Below are 11969 nucleotides of genomic sequence, written 5' to 3'. Positions count from 1 at the left end.
ATACATATTCTATTTTTAAAAATTTTAAAAATGCAGTAAGTTTGATATGAAATCATTGACTTGCCTAATTTATTAACTATTCCTTTAGAATGAAGTCATAGCACAGGATTTATTGGTCAAGGAAGCACAGAATAGAAATGCAGAAATAGAGCTTGAACATCATAGAAACCAGGCAGAACAGGTAGTATAAAGGCAGACTATTAAAAGATAATTGTGGAACTAAAGACAAAATCTTTCATTATATTTCTTTGTCTTTTGCTGTGGGAGTGGGAGGAAGACCACCACCTGTTTTACCTTTTGGGTTTTATTTTTATTACTACTGTTGTATTTCTATAGCTTGTCTCTGGTGTGTTACACCTCAGTTGGTCAAAATTTTTTAACTTGAAAACTATAAACGATAGTGATATTTTGTTTTAAAAAATCAGTTTTATTCTTTATGTTCTGTACAGAATGAATTTCTTTCAAGAGAACTAATTGAAAAGGAAAGAGATTTAGAAAGAGGTAGAACAATAATAACCAAATTTCAAAGTAAATGTAAGTTACTATTATTTCTTATTTTTCTGTACTTATTTATCCTATACTGAAAATCATGGAGCTAAAAGGACTTTTAACACATTGTTTTCTAGTCTGTTTTAACTTTAATTACCTCCACAATACATAGACTTCAGTGTCTCTCATTCATCTATTTGGTTTGCCTTGCTATATTCATTGTCAAAGTTATTAATGTGAATTTTTTGTGATAAGTCAGTTTTTCTTTTTTGTTGTCTAATGAAAGTGAAGTTAAAAAAACAAATTTAAAAGATGTTTAAAGAAGTGAAGACAAAGTATCTTTATGATTTCTTTCAACAATGAAACATATATGCACATGATTTAAACAGGTGTGTCATTTAATACAGCTATTCACACATTGGATTTATAGGTGATTTTTTTGGTACATTTATTTACTTTGGCATTTCCCAAGTGGATATTTTTTTCTATATGTGAAATATTTGTTATGTGTATAGAATAGCGTAAATTGTGAAGAAGGTATTCATTGAATGAGAAAAACATGTCATTTTAGTAAAAGAATTAGCTGAAGAAAATAAGCACTTGGAAGAAGGTATGAAAGAAATATTGCAAGCTATAAAGGAAATGCAGAAAGATCCTGATGTTAAAGGAGGAGAAACATCTCTAATCATCCCTAGTCTTGAAAGACTAGTTAATGTAAGTTTTTTTCACATTGGTTTTGTTTTGTTGTTTCATACTTTTAAAGATGTTCAACTGTTCTCTGGTCTTCATTGTTTCTGATGAGACATTTATAGTCATTTGAGTCATTGTTCCCCTGTTTGTTACATGTCGATTTCTCAGGCTGCTTTCAAAACTTCCTCTGTTACTTAGTTTTCACCAGTTTCACTATAATGTGCACTGGTGTGTGTCTAGGTAAGAGTGTGCATTTGTATATTTGTCTGTGTGTATGTGTATGTCGTTTGGTGTTTGCTGAGCTTCTTGAATCTGTTTACTTTTCACTACAACTGGGAAGTTTTCCACTTTAGTTCTTCAATTATTTTTTTGGTCCCATTGTCTCTGGAACTCCAGAGACACATGTTAGACCTTTTGATGTTGTCACACAGGTTTTTGAGGCTCTTTTCATTTTTTCTCCGTAATTTTTTTTCTTTTCTCCTCCTGATTGGATAATTGCTATTTATCTATTTTTAAGATCACTGATATTTTCTTCTATTATCTCCGTTCTTCCATTTCAAAGGTCAGCCTGGCAGAGTTTTTAACAGAATTTGGAATTCCCTTTTGCTGGTTATTTTCTTTCTGGAATTCCTGTCTTACTTTCCCGAGACTTTGGGCTCTATCTCTGGTTTTCTTGGCCAGAAAGATGACAGGTCACTGCAACTATAGCCTATCCCTTCCCCACGCCCCCCCCACACACAAACATGCAAAATTCACTTGATTCTGTCTTCCAAGTTTTAAATCCTCTCCAAAATCTACTTGCTTTTGTTTATTTTCTAGAACCTTCAAATAGTTTTTTATATTCACTTGTTAAGTGTGGAAGGTAGTCTGGGAGGACCTTCTGTTACAAACCTAGAAGTGTAATAGGATATAGTAAGAATATTTTAAATATTTCAATGCTTAAACATTGCTACAGGGAAAATCTTAGCCATCAAATAATAGTATATTTATATTTACTATATAGAGATTTGAGAGTTCTACAGTATTAATGAGTGTTACATAAACTTGAATAAAATATACATTTTAAATTCTTAATATTTAAATATATTGTTTACATAATCGGAACATACTTAGCATATATTACTGCTTCCCAAATTTGTGCTTCCCAGGAAAATATTTGTTGAATTACTTTCTTTATGGTGAATTAGTCAATAGTTGAACACTTGTTCTTACCAGCACTGTATTGTTAGTAGAGAGGGAGAGAGATACTGGTATGTTCAAAACTTCCTGAGGCAAGAAGATCATTTGACAGAATTGAAGAGAGCCATTTAATTCTCTTTATACGTTACTCATTTTTATGTTCCTTCTCCTGTTGGTGACTTCGTTCACCTCTGCTCTTTGAATGTCTAAAATAATTCTTTATGCTTTTTCTGTGAACATCTTTCATCTATGGTGCTACCTACTACTGATACTGTGTCTAAATCAAACTATTTTCCAAGGGAAACTCCACTTAGTGACCAAATACAAACAGAATGGATAGCGCAGGAAATTCTAACTTCTTCTATTTCAGTTGACAGCTTCTGGTCTTGCCAGGACCACTGCTTCCAGAGATTTCATCTGCTTCTATCCTGGGTTGTCATTCTTTTTTCTGATTGATATGCCCTGTCTGAAACTCACAAATGACCTAACGATGCCTGCTGTAAGAAATCTTCAGAATCAGTGACACTTTAGATCAGATATTTCTAGATTATGTACTTTATTTCATTTTCTGTTGCCACAGGTTATTTTTCAGTACCTCCAATCACCATTTAATCTCATTTTAATAAAAGACCATGTAGGCAACATGGTCCTATTTCTCATCAAGACAGCTAACTAGGCTACCTTGATGTCTGTCACAGTACCTCCTTCTACTTACTTCTGTCTTCCTGGTATCCCCTTTGAATTAGTATAATTTATTATTCCATATGATCCCTGCCCAGGTCTCTTGGGGGTAAAAGCTTACTTTTATAAAACTTCTGCCTCAAGTTAAACTCTGGATCACTAACCTTCTTTGTCTTTTCCTTCTTTTTTGAAGCTTTCTTTACTTTGCAGTTAGCAGTTTTGTTATATATAGTCTCTTTAAAATGCAAATATATTTATATGTATGTACTATGTCGATGTGTACTGGGGTGTATGTATATTTTTGTATGCCACTGTTAGAGAATTAGGACCAATGAAGCCTTTTTGATAATATTTTAATATTTGACATGCTGTTTTTGCTTTTCCAGCCCTTTTGGGTAATTGTTACCATACTTTGCCTTTTTGTCATATATGCTTCAACTGTGTAGAGAGGAAGCAATGGAAAATTCACTTAATTAAATGTAGTAACTATTTAGTTCCTTTGATCATGCTTTAAATATGGATGCTGAATAGTTTCAAAGTATCTGCATATAAATTCTCATTTTGACTGTATTAAAACTTTGTAAAGTGGACAGATGTAACATTATTTCCTCTTCTTTAGGGATAAGGAAACTAAGGTTTAAAGAATTTAAGTCACTTGCTGAGCTAGTAAGAGATTGGTTAAGATTTGAACCCTAGTCTTCTTACGCCCTTCCAGTTGTTTTTCTAGTCTGTCAGTCTACTAAAATTAGCTAAATGTTTGTTAAATATTATAATAGGTAATTACTATGCTTGGTAATACTCATGTAAGTTAATCTAGAGTTTTATAAATTTAGATTCATAAATAAGAAATGGTTTTGGCATATTTTGTTATTATGCCTGTCAGTGGAGGAGTAAAATGCCTAAATGTGAATTTTATTTAAAAGGTAGTTTTTTTTTTACTACGATTTTATTATTTTGCTTCACATTTTTTCAATATAATCTAAATATATTAGGCTATAGAATCAAAGAATGCAGAAGGAATCTTTGATGCCAATCTGCATTTGAAAGCCCAAGTTGATCAGCTTACTGGAAGGAATGAAGAATTAAGACAGGAGCTCAGGGAATCTCGGAAGGAGGCAATCAATTATTCTCAGCAGTTGGCAAAAGCAAATTTAAAGGTGAGAATATTATTAAATAATAGAAAATGCTAAGCATTATGAGCAGAGTATTAGTATGAAACTTTTAATTTTTTCTAAAAGACTGAGAAAATGCTTCTTGAATTAATTCAACATTAAGAAAACTCCTTTTTGGGGCGCCTGGGTGGCTCAGTTGGTTGGGCGACTGCCTTCGGCTCAGGTCATGATCCTGGAGTCCCAGGATCCAGTCCCGCATCGGGCTCCCTGCTCAGCGGGGAGTCTGCTTCTCCCTCTGACCCTCCCCTCCTCATGTGCTCTCTATCTCATTCTCTCTCTCAAATAAATAAATAAAATCTTTAAAAAAAAAAAAAAGAAAACTCCTTTTTGGATTTTTCTTAAATAAGCGGGAAATAAGTACCTTTTATAACATAAAAGAATACAAAAATTCTAAGTTTATATGTAGGTATTTCTAAATAGAATTTCACGTATGGTTTAATTAATTCCTGGTAGGGCATTCATACATTTACTTTTTAAAAACATTCAGTAGGAAGAAAAAGTTACCTGCTTTTAAATTTGTCTTTGGTTGTAAGAGATTTGACTTCCATTTCTGAACTATTTGTTTCCAGGTAGATCATCTTGAAAAAGAGACCATTCTTTTACGGCAATCAGAAGGATCAAATGTTGTTTTTAAAGGAGTGGATTTACCTGATGGGATAGCACCATCTAGTGCCAATATTATTAATTCTCAAAATGAGTATTTAATACATATCTTACAGGTAGTAAAAATTTTGCATGTGAATAACAAAAGTAATTGGTAGTATGTTTTTTAATTTAGTCTTCATATATTCCTTTGAGTATTCCTTAGAATATTATCATTGAGATATATTTTTATTGGATTTTGATATTAAATGAAATATTACGAATAAAAGCAATTTATTCCATTCATCTGTATAAGAAGCATGCTGACATATCTTGTGCATATATGTGTCAGGAAACATATAATTAACAGGTAGAATAACATGCAGCTAAGGTGGTAATGTATAAATAGGGGAGCACTTATATTTAGTGTTGGTTGGAAAAGCAATTCAAGTGAATAAAGTCTGATACAATTTTTAGTGAAATGATTAAAATTGTTCCTTTTTTTGTTTTAACTACAAGAAAAAGTTTTTAAATCAAATTGTCTTTAATGTATTTCTTCCCTTTAAACTTGTGTTAATCAGTTAGTGAATTAGGGTAGTGTTTTCCCTGTGTTTGTCAGTTTTGCTGCCTATACTGTGGTCATTATGAATGGCCTAATGAGAGATACTTTTTATTATTTCCCTTGAAGTATGAATGCCCATAGCATTACATTCATTTGAAATATAATTACAAAAATGTGTTTGGAATCAATGAAAATATGTTTTTGATTATAAGCACTACTGTCTCCATCTCCTAGATGATCCCTTTGTGAATATACTTGAGTTATGATTATTAAATACTTGTATTTGAAAATTACTTTAATCTTTTTTTAAATATTGGAATTTGTATGTTATCTAAGTTAGGGAGGAACAACCTTACCACTTGTTAAAATATTACTTTATAATTAATGTTATATCATTACGTTTAAATTTATAACTTTAGCACTCTTTATGACTTCTCTTATTCTTCTGTAGTATAGGGACACTGTCAACAAGTAATGGTAGTGTGTCATTGTCATGTTGCTTCAGACAATTTTTTTCATCTTTATATAAAAAATATATGAAAGGTGTTGTGGTAGATTAAAGAGCGCCAATTGGGAATCTGAAAACCTGTTCATAGCGGCAAAACACGTAGTTGGACTTCCAGTCCTAAGAGTGATAGATGTAGCCAAGGCCTTCAGAGCCACACAAGACCTAACTTCTTAAGTGTTGGATTTGCATGTATGTAAGGCACCTGGCACCAGGCTTGCCATATGTGCTCAGTAATGGCTACCAAGTGTAGTTTTAATGAGCTTTTTAATGTTGAGTTAATCTTTCTAAGTCTGTTTCTTTGTCTGTAAAATGAAGCCATTGGAAAGCATTGTTTGATTGGAGGCATGAACAGATATGTTCACAAAAGGGTATGTGAGGCTGAATGACTAGAGGATCTGATCATTTATATGGTTACTGAAACTATCAAATATGATACAGATAATTTTACCGGTTTTATAGTACTTCTCTTTATACATATTGCCTCCTTCCATATGCCTTAAACTAAGATGTTCCAGATATTATAGAAATTATCTGGGGCGCCTGGGTGGCTCAGTCGTTAAGCATCTGCCTTCAGCTCAGGTCACAATCCCAAGGTCCTGGGATCGAGCCCCGCATCGGGCTCCCTGCTCGGCGGGAAGCCTGCTTCTCCTCCCACTCCTCCTGCTTGTGTTCCCTCTCTCGCTGTGTCTCTCTCTGTCAAATAAATAAAAAAATCTTTAAAAAAAAAAAAGAAATTATCTGTGCTGCTATTGAATTTGGTAACTATATTCTCTTTTATATATTTTTCTATAATCTTGTCAGTATGAATTTATACTTTCCAATTTAAAATATATTCTGATTCTTTTTGCATTCTTATTTCTAAACCAATTTTTAGGAACTAGAATGTAAAGAAAATAAATTAAAGAATTTAGAAGATTCTCTTGAAGACTATAACAGAAAATTTGCAGTAATTCGTCATCAGCAAAGCTTATTATATAAGGAATATCTAAGGTATAAGTGTTAGCAAAACTTTATAATGTAACTGCAGCATATTCTTTTTAATGATGAAAGAAATGTGAGAAAATACTTAGATATTTTATTTTACCCTTCCCTTGTGCCTCTTCCCTTCTATTTTATGTCTTAGTTTCCTTACCTATAAATTTCTGAGATAGTAATGCCTTTTTCATAGGGTTGTTACAAAATCTAATTGAATTGTTATATGAAAATGCTCAGATATGAACATTTTGCATATGTCCTGGCACGTGAACATTTTGTAAATGTCAGCTGTTAGCATCATTCTTCATCATCCTTGTCATCATTATTGATATATTTTCATTGGTAACTAATGTTTCTCCTTATCTCTGCTATTTCATTTATATCAACCAAATAATTTTCTTAGAAGTCATTAGAATACCAGATCAAAGGTGATTTAAACATGAAGGGTAATTATTATGTGATCTAACAAGAAACCCGAAGGTAATTATAGGGTAGGCTGTGTTTAAGGGTTGTCATTATCTCCTTTTATGGTTTATAGAATAGATGCAGGAGTTCAAGGGAGAGGGAACCATGCACTGTAGAAGAGGCATTTTTTTTTCCCCACACAACTTTTTATTTTTAGATTAAAAAAAATTTTCCAGAACCTTCTAGCAGAGCAGACTTTGACTTAGAGCACATTAGCCAGAATTGGGCTAATGAGTTGTCCAAGTCATATGTTCAAGTCTCAACCATTCAGTGGCAAAGAAAGTGATGCCACTTGTTTATGCCTGCCAGATTGCAGGTGACTGTAGAATGTCCCTCGGGTAAGCAACAGTGTCTTACACACCTTTTAAGTCAAATGATTTCTACTGTTGTTTGTATTCTAAGTATTTTGCAACTGGTTAACCCTTAAGTTTTAAGAGTAGGGTCAAAATATTGAGAACTAATTTCCAGAATTAGTTTGGAGTGTTGACTATTTTCCTCTTTGTTTTCTATTAATAAAATGTTGTAAGATTCAGCTTCAGTTGTTTTATTGTAACAGTAGTAGAGTTGTGACTTAATGGAATAATGAAAGTAACTTGATAAAATAATTTCTTTACATGCATTTATTTAATAAAAATAGGACTTCCAGGCTAAATCCTTGTCGAATGGAATTCTGAGACATTCTGTTATCGGATACCAGTAGCTGTGATGCCTCTTGTTTTCCTGTAGTTAAATATTTTATTAGGTTTATTATTTTGTCATTTTTATTTTTTTTTAAGTGAAAAGGAGACCTGGAAAATAGAATCTGAAACAGTGAAAGAGGAAAAGAAAAAACTAGAGGATCAAATCCAACAAAACGCTATAAAAGTAAAAGAATATAATGTAAGTAAAACTCTTTTAAAATCAATGTACAATATCATACAAACTAAGATAGCCACATTCAACAAGTAATATAAATGTGTCTTTGTGCAGAATTTGCTTAGTGCTCTTCAGATGGATTCGGATGAAATGAAAAAAACACTTTCAGAAAATAGTAGAAAAATCACAGTCTTGCAAGTGAATGAAAAATCACTCATAAGACAGTATACTACTTTAGTAGAAATGGAGCGACAGCTTAGGAAAGAAAATGGGAAACAAAAGAATGAATTGATAGCAATGGAAGCTGAAGTTGGTGAAAAAATTGGACGTTTGCAACGATTTAAGGTACATCTGGTTTTTTTTTTGACTATAAAAACTTTCAAGTATGAGGAAGAGAAGATAGTATAATGAATAACCATCACCTGGATTAATAGTTAACATTTTTTTTTTAAAGATTTTATTTATTTGACAGAGACACAGTGAGAGAGGGAACACAAGCAGGGGGAGTGGGAGAGGGAGAAGCAGGCTTCCCGCGGAGCAGGGAGCCCGATGCGGGGCTCGATCCCAGGACCCTGGGATCATGACCTGAGCCGAAGGCAGACGCTTAACGACTGAGCCACCCAGGCGCCCCAGTAGTTAACATTTATTAACATTTTGCATTATTGCTTCATCTGTTCCTTGTAGGAATAAATTGCAGACATTTCTTCCCTGAATATTTTAGTTTGCATCTCTAAAAAACAAAGCCTTTTTTTTGTTTACATAACACAATAACTTTATCACATCTAACAAAATGGACAATAATTGCCTTAATTCTCTAATGTCCAGGCCATATTCACATTTCCTCAGTTGTTCCAGGATCCAGTGAAGGATCCTGCATTGTATTTGGATGTTACGTGTCATTAAGTCTTTAATATTCATAGAATCTCCTGTTTTGTTTTTTTTCCCCCTCTGAAAAATGTTGAAGATTTACCTGATTATTTTCTTCGTAATTTTGCTTATTCCTCTGTTCATTGTATTTGCTAAAAGCTTTGAAGCCTTGGATATGTCAGGTTAAACATTTTTGATTAGAATACTCCATCCATAATCCATTGTACTTTATAAGTTCTACTTTATGTTGCATCACTTCAAGAGATGGAATGTTTGGTAGTCCCATGTTTCATGCGTGATTATTGTCTTAAGAGGCAAACAGCCATGTATCTCTATTAATAAGTGAGTTAACTGGTGATATTTTGGTACCATGCAAATAACCAGTTCTTTGCCAGTGCTCCTGATGGCATTAATAGCCACTAATGATTGTTGTTATCTGACGCAGTTATTTCATTAGGAGTTGCAAAAATTATTTTCTAGTTATATTATGTTTTCTACATGTATTAGCTGATAGTCCGTTGTAAAATAAAGAGCTTTTCCTCATTAGCCCAACCTATTTGGTTATCTTGAAGTATAGTTCCTACTAGAAAGACAAGATAAAAGCTTCATTCTTCCTTTTTAATGACTAGTCCTCAGAAATCAGAGTTGGTATACTCTTGCTTCTACCTCCCCAGCTTTCTCTTCTTTCAGTATCATTATAGACTCACACACTTAGTCATTGTTTGTTAGTCTTAATTTTGGCCAGTGGGAGCCCTTTAAAGCCGGCTCTTGATTCCTTTTGACAATAATCCAGTAGTCTTTGAACCAGGCTTCAAATGTTGGTTTGTTTTCTGGCACAACAAGATGTTCAAGATTTTCCTTATATACTTTTATCCAGGTTTGGAATATACCATTACTCTAAAGAACCCTGGTTCTTTTTAGTGGGAAAGGCATTTAGATACCAAAACTGGTCACTAGAGATTACTCTTCTTGAAGTTTCATTGCTACTGGTCCCTTTCAGTGGACAAATTAGGAAAATATGTGTATATTAAAACCATGAGTTAATATTGTTATCTCCAGTTCAGATTTAATATAATGGGGTTAGGAAATGGTATGGAGTTGTTACTGGCCTTTGATTTTGTACTTGTATTTCCTTTTTCTTACATGGAAATCTGTTATTAACATTAAAATAATTGCTCTATCCTGTAATATTCACACATTAATTTGAAGATAATCTTGCATTGGTATTAACAACAGCAGCAATGCTACCAGATTTAGTTTAAAATTTCTTTATAGTTCTTATTTTCTTTAGAATATCGTTCGATAGGATGTATAGTCAAGGTAATATATTTCTACAGTAACTTGAAATAATTTTCTTTGTGTGGTTATGCTATAAATTTGACATATAGTTAGGCTCATTTGTTTTGCATTTGTCTTCAAACTCAGAGGTTAGTTTTCTTTTTTTAAATTGATTTGAATATATAAAACATTTGCATGTTTCAAACATATAGTCAGAGAAATCTTACTTCTTTTCCTATACTTTGACTCCATTCTGCCCTACCTGCTATAGGTAACTGATTATCCTTTTAATGATTCTTTTTGAAGATATTAACAGACACAGGACGTTGCATGCTGTGTGTACTTTTACACCTTGCCTTACATCTTGTTTTATGTAGCTTATTCTAAGCATGTACATGTTCAGTTTACATGTCCAAATTTACATAAGATCATATAAACACAAAAGAATTCAAAGTAGAATTAAAATGAAGTTGAGTTCCTTACTATTCGCTTTTAATAATAGGTGAAATTGTCATGCTAACAAACTTATTTTCAATGTGATCTTAAAGCTGAACGCTGATGCAAAAAGGAACTTGTTAAATAATGAAAGCTATTTTTCTTTGGACATGTAATAAGGGAATTTTGAGTCTTAAGAAATGTTCTTTTTTTATTTTTGTGTTTTTCTTGGAGTTTTGCACATATAGCGAGTGTGTGAGAAGGGAAAACAGAACCAGAATACTCTTCTCCTCAACCTGCTTGTTCAGCCTGAATTTGGGGGCTGGTGCCTGACAGTTGGGAAGCCAAAAATTGGGTATTTTTAGGGGATTGGAAATGGGAAGCTCTTCCCCATCCAAAGAAAGTGTGAAACCAAATTCCAAGGGTAGGGTAGAATAATATGTACTTACTTGGATGGAAAAGAGAAGCTGTCAAAATGAGATGTGAAGCACTATTACAAATATTTTTCCCTCATTACTGTACTTAAGAAGAAATTTTAACCGTAAATTCTTTATCTTCCTCACTTTATAAATTTGGTTATTCGTTGCACTACTTCATCAATGTACCTAGAGAGAAATAAAAGTTCAGATATTTCTTCTTAGTGTTAATACAGTATCTTTGAGCAGTGACTTTTTATAGTTGTACAGCTGATGAGTAGAACATGAAACAAGTAACTTAAAGTCTTTCATATTGAGATAGCTATGATTGAGAGAAATTTTTTTTTCATCAAGTATTGTTTCCTTCGTGTGAACCACAGGTTTTCTCTTCTTACAAAGCTACTCTGTGTAACTGTAATAAGCGGAAATGGCTAAATCGTAATGTGGTGATGCTAATTTTGCCATTCAGCTAACTAAAGGCAAATTTTTTTTAATCTTCTGAAATTTAGAAAAGTCATCCAGAGATACATTCTAAGTGATACATTTTCTTGCTGCTGTGTAGTGTGCTTTTTTTTTTGTAGTGTGCTTTTCTGAAATTAATTAAATTTCATTTTACTGTGATAGCCATGAAAGGATTCCCTTCATTTTTATTTTTATTATTTAAAATTTCTAAATATTTCTTATATAAAGAAATTAATAATTATTGTAATATTTTTTAATACATGAAAAATCTTTTTTTTAAAAAAATGATTGTAAAATAGGGGCGCCTGGGTAGCTGAGTCGTTAAGCGTCTGCCTTCGGCTCAGGTCATGATC

General features: G+C 32.7%; 1 protein-coding gene across 1 annotated transcript in view; it reads left to right on the top strand.

The window, feature by feature from the left end:
- The window catches only part of CEP290 (centrosomal protein 290), an 84829-nt gene that overhangs the window by 24593 nt on the left and 48267 nt on the right, over positions 1-11969 (top strand). The window contains exons 18-25 of the mRNA XM_088025282.1: positions 89-181; positions 450-534; positions 1061-1203; positions 4032-4196; positions 4781-4930; positions 6738-6853; positions 8080-8182; positions 8273-8503. Coding sequence (XP_087881408.1) covers positions 89-181; positions 450-534; positions 1061-1203; positions 4032-4196; positions 4781-4930; positions 6738-6853; positions 8080-8182; positions 8273-8503 — 1086 coding nt within the window. The remainder of the gene's footprint in view (positions 1-88; positions 182-449; positions 535-1060; positions 1204-4031; positions 4197-4780; positions 4931-6737; positions 6854-8079; positions 8183-8272; positions 8504-11969) is intronic.

This window comes from Eumetopias jubatus, unplaced genomic scaffold, assembly GCF_037043125.1.
Source record: "Eumetopias jubatus isolate StellerSeaLion01/CBP00866 unplaced genomic scaffold, mEumJub1_p1.0 scaffold_8, whole genome shotgun sequence".
Taxonomy (NCBI): Eukaryota; Metazoa; Chordata; class Mammalia; order Carnivora; family Otariidae; genus Eumetopias; species Eumetopias jubatus.
The sequence above is the reverse complement of the archived record's forward strand: the minus strand, read 5'-3'. Positions and strand labels throughout refer to the sequence as shown.